The following is a 27,939-nucleotide window of genomic DNA, read 5'->3' on the forward strand; positions in this document are numbered from 1 at the left end:
TAGGCATGGAGATTATGGCAGGCACCTTGCAAGATCTGAAAGCCTCTCGGACAAGTATAGCTGCCATGATATAGGGCAGGGGTCAGCAAACTTTTTCAGCAGGGGGCCGGTCCACTGTCCCTCAGACCTTGTGGGGGGCTGGACTATACTTGGGGGCGGGGAATGAATGAATTCCTATGCCCCACAAATAACCCAGAGATGTATTTTAAATAAAAGCACACATTCTACTCATGTAAAAACCCGTTGATTCCTGACCATCCACGGGCCGGATTTAGAAGGCGATTAGGTTGGATCCGGCCCCCAGGCCTTAGTTTGCCTACCCATGATATAGTGGTTTGTGTGGACTAGATCTCGCTAACCTCATGCCCTCCAGAGGTTTTGTAGTAATGGGAACTTACGTAGGATGAGGGATGATATAGGCAATGCTGAATTAGATCAATCTATGGTCTGACTGGCAGCTTCCTAAAGAGATTCAAGTCTCATTTGATGGGCTTCAGAATACTATGATGCATGGATGTCACCTTGCCAATGCCATGCATAGACTTTTCTGTGATGATTAACATATGAGAGAGTGCTGGAGATGAAATAGTTAAACAGGTTGCCCAGTCAGGACCTGGGGGGGGGGTATGTGTGGAGTCAATTGGACTATAAAACCAGTTCTGGAAGGAGTTTGTTGGTGGGTAGTTGGTTGGTTTTAGTAGGTTGGCTGGTGAGGAAAGGCAGTTAGAGAAGCAGTTGGTAATAGAGAGACAGGGCAGTGGGTTCTTGAGCGCGGGGAGATAGAAGAGATAGAGGAAAATAAGACGTAAGAAAGTAAAGAGTAACAACTTTGGAATGCCGTAAAAGTTTGTGTCTGAAATAAAATACACTCTTCTTTATTAATTGAGAACCTGACTGAGACTGAAGTGATTTTACCAGGGAGGACCTGGTTGGTGGCAGCGGATTAGTGGTGTAGGGGTCAATAGCCCGTGAGACGACCGTACGAACGCCACACCTTCCCAGTCAGCTAACAAGGTCTGTGGACAAATGAGAGGATGGATTCACAAGACAGTAGCTGCTACAATCATGAAGGAGGGGCTGGGTCAACTACTATTGGCAGCACAATTATTCTAGAAAAAGAGGTCCCGGAACTCACCATGAGCAACTCCCTCGTTCTCTTAGAATGGCAATGGCACCCACCTGACAGGTGCCGGAACTAAGTTCCGACAAGTTCCGGCTGGAAAAAAGCCCTGACTACTGGTATTCTCACAAGTCAGTCCTGTGAACAGCTGTGTCAGGGAAAAGCAGCATGGAGAATCAGATCCTAAGTTTTGTTTTCGAGAAGGCTCTGAGGTACTTTGAACACGGAAGTCGAACTATGACTAGGTCACGGAGGTCCTCAGTGCAGAATAATTTAGTGGAAGCTTATTTATACATGTGAAGGCATCATTTCCCGCTTGCTGCTCTGAAGTGGTTGAGGAAGCAGGGGGAGAAATGCGAAACGAAACAACAGTTGGGCCTCATTCCCCACCACGAGATGGAATTTGACCGGTGGTGCTTTTAGAAAGCCCATTTGTTTTATTTTTGGCCACCATTCATATCAGCCCACAGGTTCTGTCTTGCTACAAGATGGCGGCAAGGCACTCAGAGCACCAAATGGTCAATGCTTAAGGTATTTATTCCATCGCCTTCATCGGACGCAAAATACCCAGGCAGGTCAGTCATTTGCTGTTCCAATTCAGCCAGGCCGAAGGAAGTGTTGTCATAGAAGTGGTATTCAGGATCAGATGGGAAGCTCTGGCACTTGCTCCTTCTGTACTGTGTAGGGCTCAGAGTACCTCCTCTTTGGTGCATATCTTTGAGAGCCACCACAGCACATTCGTTCTTCCAAGCATCCACGCAGCCCAGGGAAGGCCCTCTTACGTTTCTCTTCTGCTCTGATCTATCAACGCACAGTTCCTGGGCCACTGGTTGGCGTCTGGGGACTGAGTCTATTTTCTTCCTTGGGGGTTCCCATTTATGGGGGTTGTATGTTCCATAGGCCATTGATTCAGTGGTTAAAGGAGTCCTATAATACAGCTCAAACTCTTCAATGCTCTCACTGGTGCTTTTAGATTTAGGCCGGTGCTCTCCTTCTGGGACACGACTCCACGTTCTGGCTCTGCCGCGGTAGAGGTGGGTTTGGCACGGTGTCAGGGTGGACATGCTTCTCTTCCGGAACGGCTTGGCTTTTCTGGTTTCGTGGAAGCTGGCTGTTCTTCTGAACTGCGAACTTCTTGGGCAGACCCTCTCCAATGGCTCTCCTTTGTTCTCGAGGTATCTAGGGTGAGCTCTTCTAATGAGGGACTGACAAGGGCTCAAGGTAGGACTGGCCTGAGGCAGCGTAAAATCCGCCCTAGAACAGTGCCTGTCTCCTAAGGATATGGGGTGGCCAGGGGGCTGCTCCAGAAAAGGAGACTTGATTCTGAACTTGCTTCCAGCTGCTGCCTCCTGGTTCTCTGTGGTCACAGAGCTGTTGAGCACCGTGTCTGTCAAAGGGTTCTGAGAAACGCGATAGACTTTTGTTGTTTCGGTGAGGCCTCTCTTCTTCATTTCCTTCAGCTGCTGTTGTGCAAGGCGGTAGCTGAAAATGGGGGGGATTATTTTCTGAGCTGTGGACTCAAAGCTTTCGCTAGCAGAAGCTCCTCCCCCTCCCCCTTCCGGAGCAAAATAAAGACTTCTCCTGGAGCTCAAGGACATATCTGGAGGTTCTCCAGAAAGCGAACAAGCAACTTCTCCCTCAGAAAAGCTCTCTCGCTGCTGTCTCTCATCTTGGCAGATGTTCTCCTCGTCGGAGTTCTTCCGGAAGCTGGGCGAGTGGGTGGAGTCGCAGCGCACAGGGGTGCTGCACTTCTGGGTCCTGCAAAGCTTCCTCCATAGGGCGATCAGGACAGTAGCAAAGATGATGGATAAACACAAAGATATGCCAGTGACGGTTGCTAGATTATTATTGGCTTTCTGGTCGTCTTCTGTAGGGTACAGTGGTGTGATGGGTACAGGTTTAGTAGCTGAAATGAAAGAAGTAACTTGCTGACCAGATGTCAATTTACAAGGTATTTCCCCAAATACAAAACCCACGAAACAAAGGGCAAGGGCTCCTGTAAATGCTACATATAGATCCAATATCCTTATCACAAATGCCTTTATATTGGATCTATATGATCCAATTCTCATTCTTGCATTGGCTGAGATGTTGCCTATCATCCTGGTTGCTGCAGCTTGAATTCATGTCTAGCCTTGATACCTTCCTCCCTTACTATTGCTTGGATTCAGCTCTGCCCAAACTCTGCTCAAACCCAACATCTCCCAGCCTACTTTATTCATTTATTTGTTCACTCAGTTTGTTAACTGGTTAGTATCCAGAGCAGCGTACCAAAACGAATTTCAACGCAGAAGTTCAACAAAAGCACTTCAGACCTTAATCAATACTTTAAACAGCAACCTGGCCATCACCTTAATGCAACCCAAAAAACAGAACTACACACATGAAGCAGTCCCAGAAGATAAAGATTTACTGGCATATTGCTGAACAGATAGCAATGCTCATCACATTCCTAGGAAGAAGGTTCCTTGCACCTTCATGTTCTGTCTTTTGATCTGAGGAAGCTGCTGAACACAGTCCTTAAGAGTTTGGGGTAGAGGAGCACCAAAACAATGCTTCAGAATAGCGTGTGAGAGGTGTGGGGGATGAATTTTAGTGTTGCACAAGGCACCTCTGAAATTTGAGAGCCAAGAGTCTGCCAGGGTTTGGGGGCAAGGCACCATCAGGATACTGACGGCACTCAGCTCTATTTCTCCATAACATCTGAATCAAGGATGTTTGTGCAGTCCTGGATACAGTGGTGGGATGGAGCCTGAAGGTGCTGTCGGTGAGTGGTTCCTGTGTTCAGGAAATGCGTCAACTGCCTGCTCTGGATGAGGTCGCCCTTTGCCTGAATCACTGGAGGTCCAGGTAGCCTCAATGGGTAAAGGTAAAGGTAAAGGGACCCCTGACTGTTAGGCCCAGTCGCGGACGACTCGGGTTGCGGCGCTCATCTCGCTTTATTGGCCGAGGGAGTCAGCGTACAGCTTCCGGGTCATGTGGCCAGCATGACTAAGCCGCTTCTGGCGAACAGAGCAGCGCACAGAAATGCTGTTTACCTTCCCGCCGGAGTGGTACCTATTTATCTACTTGCACTTTATGCTTTCGAACTGCTAGGTGGGCAGGAGAGCCTCAATGAGTACAGACACCTTTTACTAGCTGCACCCAGTATGGCAGTGTGGCGTTTGCCCTCCTAGGTGTGTGACATCATACTGGGTTCATAAGGAAATGGTTAACTAATTGTAAAATGACTAACCAATGGGAACCCAAGAGGCGGAGTTAATTGTGTATAAGGTTTAAGCACAGAGGGTTTTTGGAGGAGTAGGGAGTTAGAGTTAGGGTTGTTGAGAAGACGGTATGGAGTTAGAAGAGACAAAAAGGATAAGTCTGTGGGTTGGGCTAGTCTGATGTGAGAGAGGGAGAGAATTTGTTAAGAGGAGTCAGTCAAACAGTCAGAAGGTATTAGGAAGCTATAGGCTGGTAAAGAAACTAAAGTTAAGATACTGACAGGAATATTATCTGAGAAACCATAAACTTGTTAAGGCTTATAAAATAAACTTGTTTATTTGGTTCACTTTTAACAACTGTCTGGACTCAGTGTTTTACCCGAGAGTAACGGGTTGGTGGCAGCGTATCTGCGAGCACAGTGGTGGCACAGGGATCAATAGACCGTTAAATGTCCGGGGACCCTGTGTGATCGCCACAGGCAATCACCCTTTCTGGACACGGAAAACTTAACCACAGTAGTTCAGGCATTGGCATTCTGCAGGTTTGTATGTCATTCTTAAATGACACCTTCATGTTGCGTGTCCGCCTATAAAACGTTTTAGCTCTACCCTTGGGTCTTCTTCCTTCACTTCTGCCTGTCCTGAGATTTCACAAAGACAATCGTCCCCACACAAAACACACTGGGATGAACATAGCTTGTATTCACTGACACGAAGCGGTGAGGAGAATAATAATATTATTGCCGTCTTATTTATTGCTATCCTGCCCTTTCCCCAGACTCACTGTGAGTGAGAATGCAATCTCAACATAAAGACTACGTACTGGAGCATTCCTCCAAGGAGCAGAGAGACGTTTCTTGCTGTCTCCCAGCGCAGCCTTGCTTTATAGGGAACGGGAAAGACGCGGGACATTCTCGATAGCGCTCTCGGGTGCCGTCCCCACAAGTCACACTACAGGGGCTCCAGGCCTGCCAAAGTCCCCAGGATCCTGTGAATACACAAACTCTGCATTACTGGAGAGATACATTCCATTAGAGAGGCAGAAAATTGCTAGCCTTGAAAACGGGTACATTCAAATCTGACCCTCAGCCTTCTCTTAGTAGGCTGATCCAGTTACGAGATATTAGTAGGCAAATCCAGCCTTTCAATCTCTTACAGGAAGTTATCCTGTATGCAAACAGGACTGTAAAATGGATGCTGGATACAGAAGCGGGGAAAGCAAAGGACCTGGGTGATTCGCCAAGATGCAGATAGCAGCCTTACACCAGGGGTGGAGAACCTGCAGCTTTTCAGATGTTGTTGGACTACAACACCCATCATGCCTGCCCAATTTGCCATGCTGGCAGGGGCTGATGGAAGTCGTAGTTTAACAACATCTGAAAGGCCACACAGGTCCTCCATTGCCACTGTACCCAAACTAACTATGGGTGGTCACCTTCCAGGCTGAGCGGCCTTTTCTGAAAGTGTCCCTTTGCGGGGGTGAGCTGACCATTCCACCTATCAAATATCACAGGCCTGGTTGCCAGGGGTAACAGCAATGCCTCTTCCGACATCTACCCTACGCACAGTGTGGAAGACAGATGCGGTCAGCCATGTATTGGCAAGTTCCTAACTTTCATAAGCAAATGAGACCAAAACACAATAAACAGAACTATTATTGAACACAATACCTCTCAGAAAGTAGAGGGCTCAAGACGCACCAGGCACTCTGAGCAACAAACATATTGTGGCCCAACCCTCTGGAGAAGTAAGTTTTTGCCTTCGACCCCAGCTGCAGACGGTTTTCAGTATCCAGAGTGTGTCGCAATAGTCCTGGCTTGAAGATGTGAGGGTGTGACTGACACTGGGAACGTCTAAATTGGATAGAAGTCTCCACCTTGTGGGGAAATGAAGTATTCTGGTTGCCATTTGCCTTTCAGTCCAAGGACTAGTTCATAGAATCATAGAATCATAGAGTTGGAAGAGACCACAAGGGCCATCGAGTCCAACCCCCTGCCAAGCAGGAAACACCATCAGAGCACTCCTGACATATGGTTGTCAAGCCTCTGCTTAAAGACCTCCAAAGAAGGAGACTCCACCACACTCCTTGGCAGCAAATTCCACTGTCAAACAGCTCTTACTGTCAGGAAGTTCTTCCTAATGTTTAGGTGGAATCTTCTTTCTTGTAGTTTGGATCCATTGCTCCGTGTCCGCTTCTCTGGAGCAGCAGAAAACAACCTTTCTCCCTCCTCTATGTGACATCCTTTTATATATTTGAACACGGCTATCATATCACCCCTTAACCTCCTCTTCTCCAGGCTAAACATGCCCAGCTCCCTTAGCCGTTCCTCATAAGGCATCGTTTCCAGGCCTTTGACCATTTTGGTTGCCCTCCTCTGGACACGTTCCAGTTTGTCAGTGTCCTTCTTGAACTGTGGTGCCCAGAACTGGACACAGTACTCCAGGTGAGGTCTGACCAGAGCAGAATACAGTGGCACTATTACTTCCCTTGATCTAGATGCTATACTCCTATTGATGCAGCCCAGAATTGCATTGGCTCTTTTAGCTGCCGCGTCACACTGTTGGCTCATGTCAAGTTTGTGGTCAACCAAGACTCCTAGATCCTTTTCACATGTACTGCTCTCAAGCCAGGTGTCACCCATCTTGTATTTGTGCCTCTCATTTTTTTTTGCCCAAGTGCAATACTTTACATTTCTCCCTGTTAAAATTCAGTTCTTCACTTACTGATTACAGCATCAAGTGACAACATCTAAGTAGTAGCAGAGCAGTGACCTGGAATCTGGCCACTGTTCTGTCTGTATTATGGGATGCCCTTCTGAACTCTGCCATACATAAAGCTGCAAACATCAGTTGCTTCGGACATCTTGTAAAAACACATCTCGCCTTTTGCTTTCAGCCATTTCTTGTTGACTTTTTTTTTATGCCCATAGGCCTATGTAGTTGTCTAAAATATCCCTAAATTAGCCAGTCATTTTAAGGATTGATATGCATTGCTTTTAAATGTTTTTTATGCTGTCGTACACTGCCCTGGTGTTTTGCAAGAGGATAGACTATAAACACTTGTAACACATAACATTGGACCCTTTTCATCTGTCTGAATTATTGTTTCCATATGCCCTTGTACTACTCCTTTACAGGTTTTGTGCTGCTTTTGTTTTAATTCCCTTGTTTATGCTTTTTATGCAGATTTCAGAAATATTAAGTGGTATATAAACGCTTTAAAATAAATGAACGAATACATACATACATACATAAGGGTGGGCCATAGCTCAGTGCTGAGCCTAAGTTTTGTGTGTATTCCAGGTTCAATCCTTGGCAATTTATGTTAGCAATAAAATACCAAGCAGCAGAGTGATCTCTTCCTGAGATCTTGGTGAGCCACTGCCAGTCAGAACAGACTGGATGTAAGGCAGATCTCTAAGAGCAATATTAACTAAATAACTGCGCAAGGATTACTGCTAGTACAATGGGATCTTCCTTGTCCCCAAATCTGAGATGGAGCTATTCCCAAATCTGAGATGGAGGGTTGGGAGATATCGGGGGGAGAACGTTTTGTTGCACAAGAGAAATCCTTGCGGTTATGGAACAAGCAACTTAGATCACTGTTGAATACAACCCTTGGTTCCTAAATTGCATAAGCAAATGAGACCACAACACCACAGGTAGAAACTATTATCACCCAAAGTCAACTCAAACACAATACTTCTCAGGTAGCGCAGTTCACTCATTAAGCTTGCACATATCAAGTGTTAAGAAATTTCGAGTATGTACATGTGGGAACCAGCCCCAAAGTCAGATGCTGTCTCAACCCTAGGTCAAAAGAGCTGCAGGTCAACACTGCTTCAGCCTCATCTGGACTAAGTTTCATTTGGCCCATGTGCCACATTAGCACCATGCTAAGATGCTACATAAGGGACACGGGTGGTGCTGTGGGTTAAACCACAGAGCCTAGAACTTGCTGATCAGAAGGTCGGCGGTTCGAATTCCCGCAACGGGGTGAGCTCCCGTTGCTCGGTCCCTGCTCCTGCCAACCTAGCAGTTCAAAAGCACTTCAAAGTGCAAGTAGATAAATAGGTACCACTCCGGCGGGAAGGTAAACGGCATGAGTGCCGCAACCCCATAGTCGTCCGCGACTGGACCTAATGGTCAGGGGTCCCTTTACCTTTACCTTTAAGATGCTACATAATAAAGATGCAGAGGAGAAAAATATGGAGGTCACAGCTGCGTTGAGGTCACCTGCACATCTGCAGATGACTCCACCCAGACAAGATGGAACCTCTGAATCAGGGATGGGGAACAACAACACCTGGGGGTCCACTGGTAACCCCTCACAGCCCAAATGAAAGAGCCACAGCCACCAGGATCCATTCTCTGGGACTGATGGGTGAAAGCAGAACACATTAGTGTAGACTCATAAACACACCTGTTGTGTTCCTCAGTAACACAGAGTCCTTAGTTATGCAACTGAAAGGTCTGAGATGCTGGCCAGTGAAAAGCCTGTTTAGGGAATCTTTTAATGTTTCATGCATTACTGTATTTTAATATTTTGTTGGAAGCCGCCCAGAGTGGTTGGGGAAGCCCAGCTAGATGGGTGGGGTATAAATAATATATTATTATTGTTATCATCATCATTATTATTATTTTCCCCCTTCCCTGCTCAAGAAAAGCTGTACCTACAGCTTCTTCTTTCTGCTCATCTCATCACCCACCAAAACATTCATTTTCCTAAGCAGCAAATGAGAGCAGAAGGCAGGTGGCTGATGGGACCAAAGAGAAAACAGGTGTGGAAAAGGTGACCTCACTTTAACAGGAGAAAATAAACAGGTGGATCTTTTTTTTTTGACATGGAGATTAAAAATGGTGTGTGTGTGTGTGAGAGAGAGAGAGAGAGAGAATTGAGGAACCTGTGAAGCTCCAGATGTTTTTGGATTCCAACCCTCGCCAGCCTCAGGCAGCATGGCCGGGGGGGGGGGAGGGAATGGGAACTGTAGTCCAACATCTGGGAGGACCACACATTCCTCATCCCTGTTTTAACATGGAATGGTAGAATTGGAAGGGCCCATGAGGGTCATCTGGTCCAGCTCCCTGCAGTGCAAGGAATCTGCATGCCACACTGCTAAGAAGCACAGGGAAAAGATGAATATGAAAAGACGGCACTCCTAGGCTGCACCCACTGCTAATGAATTAGGTGGATTCTCCCAGTGGTGACGTGTCCTGTGCCTGAAGCTTCAAGGGATCTTGCCATGACCTTTTCAAAAGGAAGAGAAGCTAGAGATTAGGTAACAGGCAGCTACATAATCAGCGTCAGGAATGGTTTCTGGAGCAATTGCCAGCTAATGGCAGGGGTGAGACTGCCCTGCCCTTCTGAGAGGAGGCTTGAACAAGCCTGCAGCAAGCCACACCTTTCCCAGCTAACACTCAATCAGCTGGTTGGAATTGACATTTCCCCCAAAGTGCAACCTCTGCATTGATAGCAACTGAAGCACAGAAACATGGTAAAGCAGTGGTAAAGCAGAGCCTAGGACTTGCTGATCAGAAGGTCAGCAGTTCAAATCCCCGTGATGGGGTGAGCTCCCGTTGCTTGGTCCCTGCTCCTGCCAACCTAGCAGTTCGAAAGCATGAAGTGCAAGTAGATAAATAGGTATCACTCTGGTGGGAAGGTAAACGGCGTTTCCGTGCACTGCTCTGGTTCGCCAGAAGCAGCTTTGTCATGCTGGCCACATGACCCGGAAGCTGTACGCAGGCTCCCTCGACCAATAAAGCGAGATGAGCGCCGCAACCCCAGAGTCGTCCGCGACTGGACCTAATGGTCAGGAGTCCCTTTACCTTTACCTGTGGAATAAGAGTACAGGCAATACGGTCCCCCATTCCTGTAGGCAAATGTGATCAAACATCTTCACAGCTGCCCCCTTATTACCAATTGCCTGGGTTACACATTATTAGAAGCAAAGAGCCTTGGAGTTCATTTCCTCCCAAGAACTCTGCAGGGCGAGCTAAGCTGAGAACCAGACGGGCTTCAGACTTTACACTGCAAGTGCCCTACTTGTGGCTTGCTGCTATAAATTGTAAAGGGGAGGTGCATGTCTCCAAACACACTATGAGCACACACCAGGGAGTCTTCTGACATAGGAACAGAGGAAGCTGCTGTACACAGAGTCAGGCTACTGGTCCGTAGAGCTCAATATTGTTCAAACCGTCCAGCAGCAGCTCTAAGAAGGTAATCACAGAATGACAGAGTTGGAATCATCTAGTCCAATCCCCTGCAGTGCAAGAATATCCAGCTGTCTCTTAACGGGAATCGAACCTGCAACCTTGGCATTATCAGCCCCTGAGCTATGGAGTGTTTCGCAGCCCTGCCCTGGAGATGCCAGAGATTGAACCTGGGACCTTCTGCGTGTGACAAGCGATGCTCTACCACTAAGTTACACCTTTCCCCCAAGCCCTTTTCTCTAAGGGTTTGGGGACTGCCTTTCTGAGATGAGGCTCACAGTGTCTTGCCCAAGGCTATCTAGAATCCCTTTTGGCAAAGCAGGGAGATAAAATAATAATAATAATTAATAATAATAATAATAATAATAATAATAATAATAATAATAATAATAATTTATTATTTGTACCCCGCCCATCTGGCTGGGTTTCCCCAGCCACTCTGGGCGGCTTCCACAGAAACCAAAAATACAGTAAAATCACACATTAAAAACTTCCCTGAACAGGGCTGCCTTAAGATGTCTTCTGAATGTCAGGTAGTTATTTATCGCTTTGACATCTAATGGTAGGGCGTTCCACAGGGCGGGCGCCACTACTGAGAAGGCCCTCTGCCTGGTTCCCTGTAGCTTTGCTTCTCTCAATGAGGGAACCGCCAGAAGGCCCTCGGCGCTGGATCTCAGTGTCCGGGCAGAACGATGGGGGTGGAGACGCTCTTTCAGGTATACTGGGCCGAGGCCGTTTAGGGCTTTAAAGGTCACCATCACTTTGAATTGTGCTCGGAAACGTACTGGGAGCCAATGTAGGTCTTTGAAGACCGGTGTTATGTCGTCTTGGCGGCTGTCCTCAGTCAGCAGTCTAACTGCCTTCTTGGTAGTGGCACCCTCCCTGTGGAACACAGTCCCCCAACAGGTGTCAAGGAAACAAACAACTATCTGACTTTTAGAAGACATCTGAAGGCAGTGCAGTTTAGGGAAGTTTTTAAGGATTTATATTTTTATTATGTTTTTAGATATATTGTAAGCCGCTCAGAGTGGCTGGGGAAACCCAGCCAGATGGGCGGGGTATAAATAATAAAATTCTTATTCTTATCAGAATGAGACATGGCATTTTAGAAAATGAGCAAAAAGCTGAGATTAAACCAATGGCCCAACCCCTCTCCACTACAAGAGGGGTTTCCCATAAGGTATTACAAACCTCTTCCCTGTCATCGCCTCCCATCCTTGTCACCTGCCCAGCCTTTGTCTGGTCTCCCTGCTGCTCGCCTAGTTAAGGGGCAGTGAAAGGGCTTTATCATCGTGTTTTAAACAATTGCCCACTCTCTTTACTACTTTATGCAGATGATGCTGTAATTATTTCACTATCTGTTTTGGGTTTAAAAAAATTATTCAAGAGTTTTTCAAACTACTGCTCTCTTAATAATCTCAAAATTAATTATGATAAGACAAAGATTATGCAATTCAGAAAGAGAGGGAACCCAAAAGGCTGTATAATTAATGGACATCTAATACAGGAAGTTAAGCATTTCAATTATCTGGGAATTACATTTAAAAATAATATGAATTGGAATACACATATATGTGCAGCTATAGCTAAGGCCAAAGTGACTGCCCACCATATAAAATCCTATTTTTTTTCTCCAGTGGGAAACAGATTCATCCCTGCTGTATTGCAAGTGATTGATATGAAACTTTGTGCCCAACTTCTATACGGCACACCAGTGTGGATTTCAGGCGACCTCAAGAGGTTGGATAAATTTCACGCTTCCCTTTTGAGGTCATTATTAGGACTTGCAAACTCAGTAAAATATGAAACAATATGTTGTGAGCTGGGAATATTGCCTTTATCATTAAGAGCATGGCTGAGGACCTTGAAATATTGGATCTTCCTCCATTATAGAGCCCTATCCCCTAATTCTCTACTTTACGATCTTTTAAGTGATAATGCAATCTACAATCTATCATTGATATGTAAGAGAAAACTGGATTCTATAGGGCTCAATCTAACTGATTTTGAAATCTCTGATCCCAAAGATACATGGGAAATTATTAGGAAGACCTTCACAGAAAAAAGTGTTCTCGCCATGCTTGAGGTTGCAAAGCATAGCACCTGCTCTCCTATCCACTTAAATCTCCCTTTGTGTAGAGATTTCCAAAAGGGATACATGACAAATCTGAAGAAACATGAATCATGTAGGCTGTTTATGTTGGCCAGATTTAACATGTTTCCCTTGGCGGTAGTGAGAAGAAGATATTTAGCTACCCCAGAATCAGAGCGTCTCTGCAAATGCAGTAAAAAGGAACTAGATACCTTAGAAGATATATTCTTCTCCTGTGATTTTGGCAGCTATGCCAGAATACAATTGTATGAGGCCCTAAAATTCAATAAACAGACTTTTACTCAACCAACTGTTCAGGACATGCTGGTGGACAGCAATGATCAAATTACTTTAATAGCGGCCGAATTTTTAAGAGCTGTCCATGAAGAAAGAATGGGCCATGATAAGGGGACTTAGTGGTTGTTAATGGTAGGTGATGATGTTGCGTTGTATTATTATTTTATATTATATTGTATTATGTTATTTATGTGTGGTGTGTTATGCCTAATAAAGGATTTTGAATTATTAAGTTTTATGGGGGTCCTATCCTGTGCTCACAGCTCTGCATTGGGGGTGGGTCACGCTGCAAATGCAATCATATTCCAGGCTCTACGATGCACAGATGCACGGCATGCAATCACAAAGACATCTCATAATCCTTTGGGTTTTCAAATGAAGCCTTTCTCAAAAGGTAATACAGACCAACATTCCTTTGGATTAGCGCACATTCCCTCGCTCTTGGTGGGGCATTGTCTCTGGGCAAAAGGCTAAATTCAAAGCAGTATTTGTTTGCGCCCTCGTCGAACAATGTGCAGTTGAATTCTATCTGGCCGTCCTTTGGGTTCATGATACTTTCCTGCAGCCTTAACGCCCTCTGACCAGAAGGCCCAAGGTCTTTGAACACAGCAACGTTCCCACCAGGAGACGTGCAGGGAGGAGGAATGACAGAAACCACAACCGAAGACTCACATGTCACTTCTCCTGCCACGACCAGCTTGTATCCAAATCTGCGCACGAGATCAATAGGGCCTTCCGAAGCAATGACTGACTTGGTCTCTGCCAATTTCAGGAATACAGTCATGTAGGCTTCTTGGCCAACCAAGCGACAGTCAAGCGTCACCCACTGGGACCTGGCGAGAGAAAGCTCTTTGCTAGTTCTCAGTCCCACAGTCTCATTCGAGAACTGTTCTCCGAGTTCATAGAAGCGGCTGGTCAGTATAACATCCAGAGAAACCACCGTCTTATTCACCGGACACAAATATTCGTCGGTAAACAGCCTGAGCTGAAGGGAAGACTCAAAAGCTTCAGAAGTCCTCTTCAAATCAAAGTGGAATACAGGCCAGACCACACTCAGTGGGGTCTTCTCTCTGTTCCACTGGTTCTCAGGAGCCATTTTGAACCAGTAGTTCCCGGCACTCTTAAAATGGAAGCACTCAAAGACAACAATATCTTGGTCCTGGTTTTGCAGAAGCTGTTTTCTGGCAACAGTTTGATTGGTGCTGGCATCTATTAGCAGGATGGAACCATTTTTCAATGTCACGTTGCTGTCATAATAATTCTGGAAGCTAACCGACACAGTGCCATTGCTCAAGGCTACGTGAGTTGCTTGCTCCAAGAGGAGATACTCCACTGCTCCAAGAACTGAAAAGAAAGTATTTGACAAGGTCAATAGTTGAAGAGAAAGAATCAACGCAAGGGGAAGAGGAGGAGATAGGGAGATTTAAGAGGTTGTTTTTTTTAGGAAATCCAATGTAATCTTCACACTCTGCACTAACAAGCAGCTCCCAAAAACGTTCTCAATTTCAACCTGCTGGTGGTCACTTACTCAGCAAGAGGCAGATGCAGCTGGTTATAAGAGGCTTTAGAAGCCTAGTAAAGGTAAAGGGACCCCTGACCATTAGGTCCAGTCGTGACCCGACTCTGGGGTTTCAGTGCTCATCTTGCTTTATTGGCCGAGGGAGCCGGCGTACAGCTTCCGGGTCATGTGGCCAGCATGACTAAGCCACTTCTAGCGAACCAAAGCAGCACACGGAAACGCCATTTACCTTCCTGCCGGAGCGGTACCTATTTATCTACTTGCACTCTGACATGCTTTTGAATTGCTAGGTTGGCAGGAGCAGGGACCGAGCAATGGGAACTCACCCCGTGGCGGGGATTCGAACCGCCGACCTTCTGTTCGGCAAGTCAATTTGCCCAATTCATTACATGCATGCCCCAAAGTTACTACCGAATCCACAACAGAAATGACACTCCACCCATAATGCAGAAGACTTCCCCATAGATATGCAAACTTTTAAAACAATATCAAACTTCTAGACAACGCATCAAAATTTGCTTACATGCAATTTTGTGAAGTATTCATAAAGGGAAATGTGTGAGAGAGCAGGGAGAAAAGGAGATTTTATTCAATTACTGGTTTAGAAATGCAGTAACACTTTCTGAACCCCTTAGTATCTTACGGTCAACTGTAAAGTTCAGCCTATCATGTTGGCCATGAATGGGAGGTGTTTATTTATCCCTATCAGCAAAATTTAACCCTTTCCAGCATTTCCCCTATGAACTCACCCCAGTATTTTTAGTAGAGAAAATATATTCAGTTAACATTTTTTAAATATTTTGCTCCTCCCACAAACCTTACGAATTATCCCACATCTCCACCCCCACAGTATTTCCCTTTACTATTCCCTAACATGGATATGATGGTGACAGCAACCACAAAATTAAAAGACGCCTGCTTCTTGGGAGAAAAGCAATGACAAACCTAGACAGCATCTTAAAAAGCAGAGGCATCCCAAATCTGAGATTGTATTATGAAGCCTCGTGCCTTTGCTGGCTTAGAGAATGGATCACCTTAAAAAACACAGATCTGCTAGACTTAGAAGGCTTCAATCTAAGATTTGGATGGCATGCTTATCTCTGGCAGAATAAGGAAAAGGTGCATAAAGGCTTCTCAAACCACATTATCAGAGGAACACTGTTAGAAGCGTGGGAAAAGAATAGAAAATTACTGGGGGGAAATACCCCCTGGTGGCTATCACCTATTGATATATTAACTATTAAAAAAACAAACATGGAAGGTGAGAGATTGACCTATGAAGATCTCCTGGAAAGATCGGAGAGAGGATGGAAAATTAGACCATACGAAGAGTTAAAAAGCAAATTAACAGGTTGGTTGCAGTATCATCAAATTAACGCCTTATGGAAGGAAGACAAAAAGATTGGAATGAATGAGAAAAAATCTAAGTTCCAGGTAGAGATAATAGAAAGTAAAACTAAACTGCTATCTAAAATGTATTATCAGCTATTAGATTGGGACACCAAGGACGAAGAGGTCAAGGAGGTTATGGTAAAATGGGCAATAGACATCGGATACAATTTGGATTTCAACAAATGGACGAAGTTGTGGGCTAAAGGAATGAAATTTACAGCCTGTACTACCCTTAGAGAAAATATGGAAAAGATGATGTACCGTTGGTACATCACCCCTGTGAAATTGCAAAAAATGTATAAGACTGGCAACAAAAGGTGTTGGAAATGTAAATCTAAAGAGGGAAGTTTCTACCACATGTGGTGGAAATGTGAAGAAGTTTAAAAAAATTGGAAATCCATATACAATGAACTGAAAAAAATACTTAAATACACTTTCGTTAAAAAGCCCGAAGCCTTCCTTCTGGGAATGATCAGAGATGAGATTAAGAAAGAAGATCATATAATGTTTCAATACGCAACTGTAGCTGCCAGGATTCTGTTAGCATAAAATTGGAAAACCCCAAATATCCCGACCGTTAAAGATTGGCAAATTAAATTATTTGAATATATGGATTTGGCAAAAATGACGCAGAACATCAGACAGCAAAAAGGTATAAAGTTTATTGACGATTGGACCAAATTTATAACATATATGGAAACAAATTCTAGAGATATAAAAATCACAGTAGGTTTAATATAACCCTTGCGATGTGTAGACATTATAAAATGAAAAACTGCAGAATGGATTTAATATTTACATAACCCAAAACCAAGATGGAGGGAAGTCAACCGTTATTTGTTGTTAACTAATGTTTGCTTTTTAGTTTGTTTATGTGTTTTGTTTTGGTTGATTTTTTCTTTTTTCTTTGGTATGTGTTGTTTATTTTTCTTTTTTTCTTTTTTTGTTTGTTGTTGTTTGGTTATAGAAAATGAATAAAAAGAAGTTTAAAAAAAAAAAAGCAGAGGCATCACCTTGCCGACAAAGGTCCGTATAGTAAAAGCTATGGTTTTCCCAGTAGTGATGTATGGAAGTGAAAGCTGGACCATAAAGAAGGCTGATTGCCAAAGAATTGATGCTTTTGAATTATGGTGCTGGAGGAGACTCTTGAGAGTCCCATGGACTGCAAGAAGATCAAACCTCTCCATTCTGAAGGAAATCAGCCCCGAGTGCTCACTGGAAGGACAGATCCTGAAGCTGAGGCTCTAATACTTTGGCCACCTCGTGAGAAGAGAAGACTCCTTTGAAAAGACCCTGATGTTGGGAAAGATGAAGGGCACAAGGAGAAGAGGACGACAGAGGATGAGATGGTTGGATAGTGTTCTCGAAGCTACCAGCATGAGTTTGACCAAACTGCGGGAGGCAGTGAAAGACAGGAGTGCCTGGCGTGCTCTGGTCCATGGGGTAACGAAGAGTCAGACATGACTCAACGACTAAACAACAACAACATGGATATGAAAGAAAGTTACAAGAGAACAGAGTTGACCTCTAACACAAAAATAGCCCTTAGTATTCAAAAGTCTTAAAACATAATACCATTTGGAAAACTGGAAAGGCCTGAGGAACCTGGAGCATCTTCATGGTAATAAAGGACCCTGAAGTCTGTGGGTGATGAGCTCACCTGTCTACTTCCTTCCGAACTATTTAACCAACGGGGAAGGAAGAGAAGAATGCTTGGTGAGCAATTTCCCCACCCGCCACCGCCTTTGAGCTCTGCAAGCCATTGCCGTTCCTCCCTTCACCTTGACCCACTAATGCTTCATTTACATTGCATATTAGTTAAGATAAAAATGAAAGGGGAGGTGGCGTCTGAAGCAGAATTCTAGAAAATACCACCCAAGTTGAAAAAACAGAATAAAATGCTGCAGCGCTCTTTTTGAAGGCTTCTTTTGTGACAGAGCTTATGAATATTTCATTTAGCCTTTGCATCACAGAGAAAAAGAGAAGGGATTTAGACGCGAAAATTAAAACCGACAAAAGCCAGAAGCGAAGGATTCGGCCTCCCACAAGGCAGGACCCTTTATTATCTATTCCCTGTGGTGTCTCACAGAGATCTATCCTGTCCTCTAGCCTGTTCAACATGTATAGGAGTCCAATAGGTGAAATCTGAGCTTTTGCAGCTGGCTTGATTCTGGCAGGGTGTGTGTGTCCAAATACATATATTCCTTTGCTGGGGGCTGGGGCAGAGCAGGGAATTGATGCTGATTTACACATCAGCACTGTATCTGGCTATTTGCCTGCTCTCACATGCTCATATAGCAAATGTGAAAGCAGGAACTGGGATCTGCAACAAACTTTTGATTGATCGCTGAGGGTTGGAGTTGCTTTGGATACCTGTTTTGTTAATTTGCAGTGTGGACTAAAGCTGGTTCTGGGGACCCTCCAGGCTTAGCGGCCTGAAACTTAAACTGCATTAGTTTCGTAGTAGTTCCACCCCTGCTGGTGGGTGTCACCAGGGTCATCTCTGAGTCTTCCCTGCTGTGGCAGCAGTAAGGAGATGCCAACAAATTCTAATAAGCTTCCTGAATGAAGCCTGGGGACCTTACCTGCCCATCGTGGCGAATTCTAGGAAGATTGGGGCAGAGGGCTAATTCTTGAACGATAAGCATCCTTCTGCAGCAGACCCATCAACTCTAGGGACCGTGGTGTTAACTGAACACCCAAGAGCTGATTTTCTTTTTTCCTTTTTAATTTTTTTTTATTATTGTTAAAATAATTCAACATTAATACACATACGTACAAACATACATTTCATACAACATACATACAACATACCTACACTCAATCCCACAGATAATTCCCATCACCATCCACCACCCCTCACCCTTTGTGTTAGACTTCCAATCTACTCAACTGCAATTTCTTTCCACTTCTATTACTTTCTTTCACACACCTTTAACCTAATTTAATACTTCTTTTTCTATTACACATTGTTATCCAACTTATTTAGTATTACAATATTTGAAACGAAACTTGTTTATTCTAATAGGAGTTCTGATTTTTCGATATAGTTTTGCAAGTATCTTTTAAACACCTTCCAGTCTCTGTCGGCCTTCTCTTTTGAGATCCTTCCAATTTCTCCCATTGTTTTGGATATATTGTAGTACCCATCAACTCTAGGGACCGTGGTGTTAACTGAAGACCCAAGAGCTGATTTTCATGAAGGCCCTGATGAGATAATGGCTGGGCCCCAGAAGGACAAAGCCCCACCCCAAAAAAGCCAGCATCCAGCTGCACGGCAGCCATTTCTAAGAAGATATTTCAATTGCTGGGAGCTAAACAAATGTGTAGGGACACGGGTGGCACTGTGGGTTAAACCACAGAGCCTAGGGCTTGCTGATCAGAAGGTCAGTGGTTCAAATCCCTGCAACGGGGTGAGCTCCTGTTGCTCGGTCCCTGCTCCTGCCAACCTAGCAGTTCGAAAGCACGTCAAAGTGCAAGTAGATAAATAGGTACCGCTCCGGTGGGAAGGTAAACGGCGTTTCTGTGCTCTGCTCTGGTTCGCCAGAAGCGGCTTAGTCATGCTGGCCACATGACCCAGAAGCTGTATGCCGGCTCCCTTGGCCAATAAAGCGAGATGAGCGCCGCAACCCCAGAGTCGGTCACGGCTGGACCTAATGGTCAGGGGTCCCTTTACCTTTAAACAAATGTGTAACTAATAACAAGTGCCAGAGTTTGGTTCCCGTGCTCCAATCCTTTCTTCCCTTTAGTGTCATGCCTTTCAGAATGTAAGCCTGAGGAGTGGGGCAGTTATTACTGATATCCGCAAGATGCTCTGGGAGCCTTTTCCAGCTGAAGACTGCAGCAGAAATGCTATAAATAAGTATCAGTACATTATTTCCAGCCACATAATGTGTATTTCTCAGCAATACCTCTTAATGCCGTCTCTGGTGTACTCTATTTTCGGTACGTTTTTTAAAAACTGCGCAAAACAAAATTAGAGGGGAAAAGGTTGAAGGAGCTATGGTCTGGAAATGCTTAGCATGGAGAAAAAGAAGGTCGGGTGAGAATCTTCAGTCACTGCCACAGGTATGAGGTTCACGGCATGTAATGCCTTAAGAGAGAATATAATGAAAATGATATACAGGTGGTACATGACACCAGTCAAGCTTGCAAAAATATATCATTTGCCCGATAATAAGTGCTGGAAATGTAATGAGACTGAAGTTACATTCTTTCACCTTCGGTGGACGTGCCCAAGGATTAAGACTTTCTGGGAGATGATCTATAATGAAATGAAAAAGGTATTTAAATATACCTTCCTGAAGAAACCAGAGGCCTTTCTCCTGGGCATGGTCGGCCAATTGGTGTCAAAGAAGGACAGAACTTTCTTTATGTACGCCACAACAGCAGCAAGAATACTTATTGCAAAGCACTGGAAGACACAAGATCTACCCACCCGGGAAGAATGGCAGATGAAGTTGATGGACTACATGGAACTGGCGGAAATGACTGGCAGAATCCGAGACCAGGGAGAAGAGTCGGTGGAAGAAGATTGGAAGAAATTTAAAGATTATTTACAGAAACATTGTAAAATTAATGAATGTTAGAAGGATGTTGGAACGAAGTTATATGGCTTTAGCAGAAATGTTATAAAGGATTAAGTAAAAATATTGTTAATCGGCCAAAGGGGGAAAAGAAAGGTTAGATTGTGTCAAGACAAATTATAGGGCAAAAACTGAGAAAGATGGAAAGGATTTGCTGAAATAGCTAACTGAACTAGAATACAAAAAAGGGAGGTGTGAGGAGGTCAATGAAACAAGTAAATGAAAGATAAGTTATGGGAATATTCATTGGGTTTTTAATTGTTTCTGTTTGTGTTTTTGTCTTGTTAAGATAAGTAGTGTTCTCTGTTTTTTCTTTTCTTTATTGTAATGTATTGTATTGTTTTGTTTAACATTGTTTTTTCCTTTTTTCCTTTCTATAACCCTTAAACCTTTAATAAATATTATTTTTTTAAAAAAGAGAGAATCTTCAGTCACTGAAAAGGAATAGCTTCTACTATGAAGGGGGCGGGAAGAAGGGAAGGTGTGTTAGAACTTGGGGGAAAAGATGGTGACTGATGTCAGCTGATGGAAGGGGTTTGGGGGAAATGGTCCATAAACTAGAGGTTTTCCACCTGTGAAATAAAGGGTTGGCTGGAACAAGATCTGACTTTCCAGCAATACTGCTAGAGAAAAACACAGCTATAGTCCTTTCCATCTTTTTCTAAGAAACTTTAGAAGGCTGTGCATCGTATTCTTTACAGGTGCAAACCGATTCATAATTATAACACTTTCTTTATTTCCATTTCTTTCTTTCTTCTTCTGTTCACATCAAGCCACCCATTTATAAGAGATTCCAAAATAACCATAGTGAATTGTTCTCCAATGGCTTACACCAAATACTCACCATAATCACAGAGCACGACTAGCAGTAGATTTGAAAAATCTTTCAACATCTGTTTCATTCTGATCAGAAGGGCTCCCTGTTCCTTTTATTCCTCATGTCCTGTTCCAGGTCCAATGTCTGTTCTGTCTTTGCAACTACAGTAAAAAATAAAACCCAGAGGATTTTTCTGAACAGCCTTTTAAGATTTGCCTCGAAGAGCAACACTCTGAAATTTATTTTGACAAACGTTTTTTCTTCTGCTCACTGGATACACGCAACAGCTATTTCACCATGCTCTTGACTTCACCGAGTTACAATAATAGATGATATCTCAAGTTTAAGTACAGTACTTGGATTATAAATGTGCTATCGTGGATTTACACACAGAGTTGCCGCTTTTAGCAGCCTAGAATGACTTCACACAAACAGGCAATCAGAAAGAGAGACTCTTGTCACATAGAAGCTGGACTTTTCTATGCTCCTAACTGTCTAACGTTTTAGCAGCTGAGAAACCAATTTAAATTGGTTGTATGAGGCAACTGACACATCGTAAAGACACATCATCCTGCGCATGAACACTGCCCAGACGGTATCTATTATACCGATAGCCTGCTACTTCTATTGGTGCAAGAGCAAATAGTCAGACTGATTGTTTTTAAAGAGGGCGCAAGATTGCATAGATGTCTGGGTGGTTGATACAGCTCTGTATTTCTGGACCTCAGGCTGCAATCCTACGCATGGAAACCAGTCTCACTGAACACGGCAGGGCTTCCTTTCAAGTCAACATGCATAGGCTTGCCACATGCAACTCATGGGTGTCTCATAATAGGACTGCCAACATAGTCTTAAAGCTTTTATTGGTGACAGGAGTGTAAAGCGTTAGAAACTCAGATATGTAAGCTGATTGCCAAATGGCTGGCACCTTAAACCTAGGTTACGGTCGCCAGAACAGAATTCCTATGTGCTCCCCATCCCCCAAATTTATTATTGCTATTATTATTCATTTCATTTCTATACAGTGGTACCTCGGGTTAAGTACTTAATTCGTTCCAGAGGTCCGTTCTTAACCTGAAACTGTTCTTAACCTGAAGCACCACTTTAGCTAATGGGGCCTCCTGCTGCTGCTGCGCCGCGGGAGCCTGACTTCTGTTCTTATCCTGAAGCGAAGTTCTAAACCTGAAACACTATTTCTGGGTTAGTGGAGTGTGTAACCTGAAGCGTATGTAACCTGAAGCGTATGTAACCCGAGGTACCACTGTACTGCTTTATATTTTAAAGGGAAATAAAATCAAAGTAGTTTAAAGGTAAAGGGTAAAGGGACTCCTAACCATTAGGTCCAGTTGTGACCGACTCTGGGGTTGTGGCGCTCATCTCGCTTTATTGGCCGAGGGAGCCGGCGCACAGCTTCCGGGTCATGTGGCCAGCATGAGTAAGCCGCTTCTGGCGAACCAGAGCAGTGCACGGAAACGCCGTTTACCTGCCCGCTGGAGAGGTACCTATTTATCTACTTGCACTTTGACGTGCTTTCGAACTGCTAGGTTGGCAGGAGCAGGGACGGAGCAACAGGAGCTCACCCCGTCACGGGGATTCGAACCGCCGACTTTCTGATCGGCAAGTCCTAGGCTCTGTGGTTTAACCCACAGCACTACCCGCATCCCCAAAGCAGTTTAGAACACTTTAAAACATCAAATAAAACCAGTGGCGTAGCGTGGGGGGTGCAGGGGGGGCCGGCCGCACCGGGCGCAACATCTGGGGGTTAGGGTTAGGGGGCGCAAATCCACGGGTTAGGGGGTGCAAATTACTTGCCTTGCCCCGTGTGCTGACAACCCACGCTACGCCACTGAATAAAACAATCCAGAACAAAACAAATTCAAGCTTCAAAGTAAATATTTCAGGTCTTTCCCTAAGTGACATTTTGCTTTCCACATATTTATTTACCTACTTATATTGCTGCCCTGTAGCAGAAGAACTCTAAAGAGCCAAGGGGGTGTATTGGTTAGAGTGCTGGACCAGGACCTGGGAGATCAGGGTTCAAATCCAGGGGCGCCGACTTATAAAAAATATTGGGGGGGCCCATACCGACTTATAAAAAATATTGGGGGGGCCCAAGACCTCCAAACCGCTGCTGCTGGGGGAACGAAAGGGGCGAGCCCCGGGCTGCCCCAACCTTAAGTGAACCTGTGAGGGCCCGCCCTTTGCGGCAGCTGATTGGCTGCCGCCGTGGGCGGTGAATATTAATGAGCTAGGGGGAATCCCCGCTTCTCGCGGGGCTGACGCCAGCCCCGCGAGATTGTTGATGGGTCGAGAGCCCGCAACCCCACCCCCTCTCTAGATTGGGAGTGGCTTTGTTTTAACTCATTACTGAATGTATTTTAAAAGGTAACTATCGTCAAACAAGGAAAATAAAAAATACCAACATAATTTTGTGATTTTACAAAGCATAATATAACTAATAATTTTCTTAAATTATTGGGGGGGCAGAGCCCCCCCAAAAGAATTTTTGAGGGGGCTCGGGCCCCCTCAGGCCCCATGGAGTCGGTGCCTATGTTCAAATCCCCACTCAGTCATGAAGCTCACTGGGTGAAAAGTTGGGATATAAATGCAATAAATGAGCTTTTCTGCTTAAGAAAGCTGGAGGGACCATCCAGATGAAGACATTGGCCGCCCACCTGGACCACATGGATCACAACTGAACCCGTGCCAGTCACAAAAAATACCTGGTGCCTAGCTACTTTTGAACACTGGGAGTGTAATGTTGTTGCAGCTTCAATCGAACACCACATTGACCTGGCTTCCATATTGATTCTAAGCCAAGTGATGGCTAAGTTTGTGTCCAAATGCATGGTGTTATGGGTCCCTTGGTTCTGTGAGGTTCTGCCATAGTTTGGCAGACCCAGATGATAGGAGGAGGAGGGGGGGCTGAGGGGGCGGGGCTTGAAGGCTGGTATCCCGGGAGAGAAGTCTTCCCCTTGTGATTCAAGGTGTTGGAGACAGCGAAGCAGATCTGATGTTGCTCTCCATCACCCTTCCTTCAGAGCACAAGGTGTCATTGGGGAAGGGGGAGGCCTTCAATAATCCAACAGAAGGCCAAGTGGAAAAAGGGGAGCCAGAGACGCTGGAATCAGTAAAGCAGGACGCAGTCTTGTTGCCAAGAACCAAGCATCACCCGCGTAAGAGCGGAGCAGATGCACCTGCCCAGGTGGGACACACACCTGACCCTGTGGCAGTCCCGTGAGTGAGCTCACTCCTGCCTCATCTTCAAAAACTTGGCAGGAGGGGTATGACAACCATTGGGACATCTTGGTTGCTTCAGTTCGGTCCTGCATCCCTTGCCTTGCTTGTGTACCTTGGAATCCTGACTTCTGGACCTTGTGCTTGGTGCTGAGCCTCTTACTGTTATAACCTGAATAAAGTTCTCTTCCTTACTCTCGAGTAAGAGCCACTATCATTGTGTTTTGGGATGGGACCACGACACACAGAATGAAGATGGCGACCACCTCATTCCTCTCCTTGTCCTGCTGCTGTCTCGCTAACCAGAGCTAAGCCATGGTTTGGTTTAGTTTTATGTGTGAACCTGTTTTGCTTTGCTACACTTCATGGTTTGTCTGAAACATGACAAACCATGTTTGCACTGGTTTGCACCTAACACTAAAGGCAAACCATGGCTTTGTTCTGAGTAGTATAGCAGCAATAGGACTGCAGGAGGAGTGAAGGGACTACTATTTTCATTTCTTGCACTCTCACTCACTTGTGCTTAGCATTGCATGCAAACTGTGCCAGAGTGCGACACAGCACTGGTGTCAGCTTTTGGCACACCCCGGCCTAGAATAGGAAGTGTTAGGGTCAAGATATGAAAAACCCATAGTGAGACATTTCCCTGTGAACCATTATCTTTCCATTTGCACAGAAGCATGGGTAGCAGGATGCTTCTTCACAGAACATTCTCTGTGAGGATTAGAAAAAAATGCTAGAGAAGTGTAAGCTACTGTTGTATTTTTAGCATGCCACAAAACCACACCATCTTAACCCTCTTAAGGGAACATGCTTCTTTTAGGAATTATTAGTCAAATTATTTCAATATGGAAAATTAATGCACATAAGTGCACAAACAGCTGTCAATCCCAACGGCAAATCTAAAGCTAGAATTCTGCTAGCCGTGGTTACAGCATAAACTCCCAGAGACCAACAAGATTTGTACTGGTGGTACTCAGGAAAAGTGAGGCCCACCCATTGTTTAAAAAGGGAAGTATGAGCGACACAGAAGGAAGGAAAACAATCCACAAACGGCTCATGCCTCTCTGACTGCACTGGGTAAAATCAGATACTGCTGCTATTGTAGTGAGTATATGTCCACAGGATGAAATTGTACTGAAAACCACAAGCCATCCGTAAATGAAATTTACAGGCGCACGGCCAAGATCTTACTGCATGATCCACACAAACAATTAAAAATGATACTGGCACATTAAAAAAATACAATAAATAGGTGCCTCCACCTTTGTGGTAATGTGTGCAAGGATATTTGCCTACAAGACTGGCCAAATACTTGTAAGTGACTGTGCATTGGTCAAGGCAGTGAGCCCAATTCACCTTTGGAAAGACGAAAGTTGTTCCTCACATACAAATTCAAACACACACAGGTGTGGACTGCTGTGTTCACATTCCAGCCTTACAGTGCAGCAAAGGAGTCAACTTCTAGGGACGGTGGGGGCTCCAGCCCCACAATAAAAAAAATGAGGGGCATTCCCATTCAAATGGTGTGTGTGCACTTTGCCATTTGATCATTTATGTGGGGCAGGACTTACCTGGGCCCCCACAATATTTTATTCAAGTTAGCAATCCTGGAGTGCAGTGAAGATTTCCCCTCAGTGCGTTTCACAGCACATACATCAGGTGGTATTGAGTCGAATGGGATGCCTTTACCTTATGCAAAAGGTGTGCATACCTTGGCTAGAGATGAATTAGGAACTGCTTAAAGACTCCTATCAGTTGGTTTGAGGAACAACACTTTAAAAAGCAGTATCTTATAACAGGATGCATATGCTTTTTGGATAACTTTGTGTGAATGTGGATTGAACACTCAACACTAGAAGCACAACGAGTGTGTAGTAAATAGAAGTGTGAACACAGTATAATTGAAATGGAGAAAACAAGGACTAAAAATAATAATGGTGGAATGTGGACAAGCCCAAAGTGTAGGCACACAGCTCTGAAAAATAAGGAGCTAAGCTCTGCACTCCACAAAGTGGCTTGGATAATCCCAGATCATATCTATGTGACTGGAAGACTGGAAGATACAACCATTTGCTCTCAGGTACATAAATGAGAGCTAATATCACAACTCATTCCAGATCACTTAAAACAGAGTTATGATGGAATGGAGGTGGAAGCTAACTGCGGTCGGTGCAAGGAGGTGTATTTTTTTGGGAAAACGAGTAGACAAGAGGGGAAAAAACCCAGTCATGTTAAATGGCAAATTAAAATACCTCAAAACAAACTTAAGCACAGGCTAGCTGCTCTATACTGCAAAAGCAGGTATAATAAAAGCAGGTGCATTTCAACCGAACCTATAAAACACAGTCACAAAACCACAAAGCAGTCAACAGCAATAAAAATAACATTAACAGTGCAATCCTGCACATGTTTTTTCAGCTCCACTGTTTTACTGGGAATAAGCTCCCTGTATTTGGTACTGCAGAAGTTGATTACTCCTCATAGCCCTTTAAGAAGCAACTGCTAAGAGAACATTTAAAGATAAAATCCAGGGTATTTTGAAAATGTTTGTTTCTCCCAGTTCCTAGAGCAGGAGACTCTTAATCTCAGGGCTGTGGGTTCAAGCCCCAGGTTGGGCAAAGAGATTCCTGCATTGTAGGGGGTTGGACTAGATGACCCCGAGGTCCCTTCCAACTCTACAATTCTACCAGTTTAACCAACCATTCTTTGTCCTTTTTGTGGTTTGTTTTGTTCTTGTTTTCATTATGCATTCTGTGTTTTTATGCTGTGAACAGCCCTGAGATCTTCGGGTGCAAATCTGATACATATACAAATTTAATTCAATTTTTTTTTTTTTAAATACTTACCCAGTTCCAAGTATTTCTTCCTCTACATGACGAGAATTAAATCGTGCCAAATCTGGAGAGGGCATGAGGGAGATGGCACGGCAACGCCTTCCAAGCTTGGCCGGCGACTCGACTCTCTTTGCCCCGACTCCAAACTTTCCTCTCCGGGGCCGTTCCCACGTGCAAGACGCGCGAGCTCACTTGGGCGTCAGGTGAAGGGCTTTGGCGGCGGAGCTCGCCGACCAACTCTGGCCGGGCTCTCCTCACGGCGGGCGCGCATGTCCGGAGCCAGAGCCGCCGCCGCCGCCGCGCAGGGACTCTTCCCCCGCCAGTCTCTCCCTTCCAACGGGCGGAGATGCGCCTCCCGGGCCGGGCGTGGCGCAAAGGAACCGACGGGAAGCGCAGCCGGCTGGCCCGCCCTAGCGGAGAGCGCTGGCGCAGCGAGGGAAGGAGGGCGCGCAGCCTGACCGCCCCCGGGAAAGAGGCGGCCTTCGACGGGCTGAGGACGCAGCAGTCTCTGCCTCTCCACCTCAAGGGCGCTCAGTGCCAAGTACCCGGCGGGCGGAACTGGGTGTGCCACCTCCTTAGAAAGCAAATGTCTCGCCCCCTCGGTGAGGGGAAAGAGAGACGACAGG

At 45.0% G+C, this 27,939-nt stretch overlaps 1 protein-coding gene across 4 annotated transcripts; it reads right to left on the reverse strand.

The window, feature by feature from the left end:
• Nucleotides 1-1,379: 1,379 nt before the first annotated feature.
• Nucleotides 1,380-27,939, reverse strand: THSD1 (thrombospondin type 1 domain containing 1). 4 transcript variants are annotated; one of them, XM_083730207.1, is made up of 5 exons: nt 27,326-27,939; nt 21,267-21,400; nt 13,331-14,269; nt 5,150-5,314; nt 1,380-3,026 (listed from the first exon to the last, which is right to left on the reverse strand). In XM_083730207.1, the coding sequence occupies exons 2-5, from the start codon at nt 21,322-21,324 to the stop codon at nt 1,624-1,626; spliced, it is 2,565 nt and encodes an 854-aa protein (XP_083586333.1). In that variant the 5' UTR covers nt 21,325-21,400; nt 27,326-27,939; the 3' UTR covers nt 1,380-1,623. The 4 variants fall into 4 exon arrangements, with proteins under 4 accessions (XP_083586333.1, XP_083586334.1, XP_083586335.1 ...); XM_083730208.1 differs by lacking the exon at nt 27,326-27,939 and adding an exon at nt 21,963-22,111; XM_083730209.1 differs by lacking the exon at nt 5,150-5,314 and having other exon boundaries at nt 27,326-27,828.

This window comes from Podarcis gaigeae (genome assembly GCF_964106915.1).
Source record: "Podarcis gaigeae genome assembly, chromosome: 3".
Taxonomy (NCBI): domain Eukaryota; kingdom Metazoa; phylum Chordata; class Lepidosauria; order Squamata; family Lacertidae; genus Podarcis; species Podarcis gaigeae.

Excerpts from the sequence above, each read along its gene's own strand:
- THSD1 (XM_083730207.1), bottom strand. The coding sequence starts at position 21,324 with ATGAAACAGATGTTGAAAGATTTTTCAAATCTACTGCTAGTCGTGCTC. Across the intron at positions 5,315-13,330 it reads GCTAATCCAAAGGAATGTTG|GATCCTGGGGACTTTGGCAG; the intron begins GTCTGTATTACC and ends GTGTATTCACAG. Across the intron at positions 3,027-5,149 it reads CTCCTTGGAGGAATGCTCCA|CTACTAAACCTGTACCCATC; the intron begins GTACGTAGTCTT and ends CTTTCATTTCAG.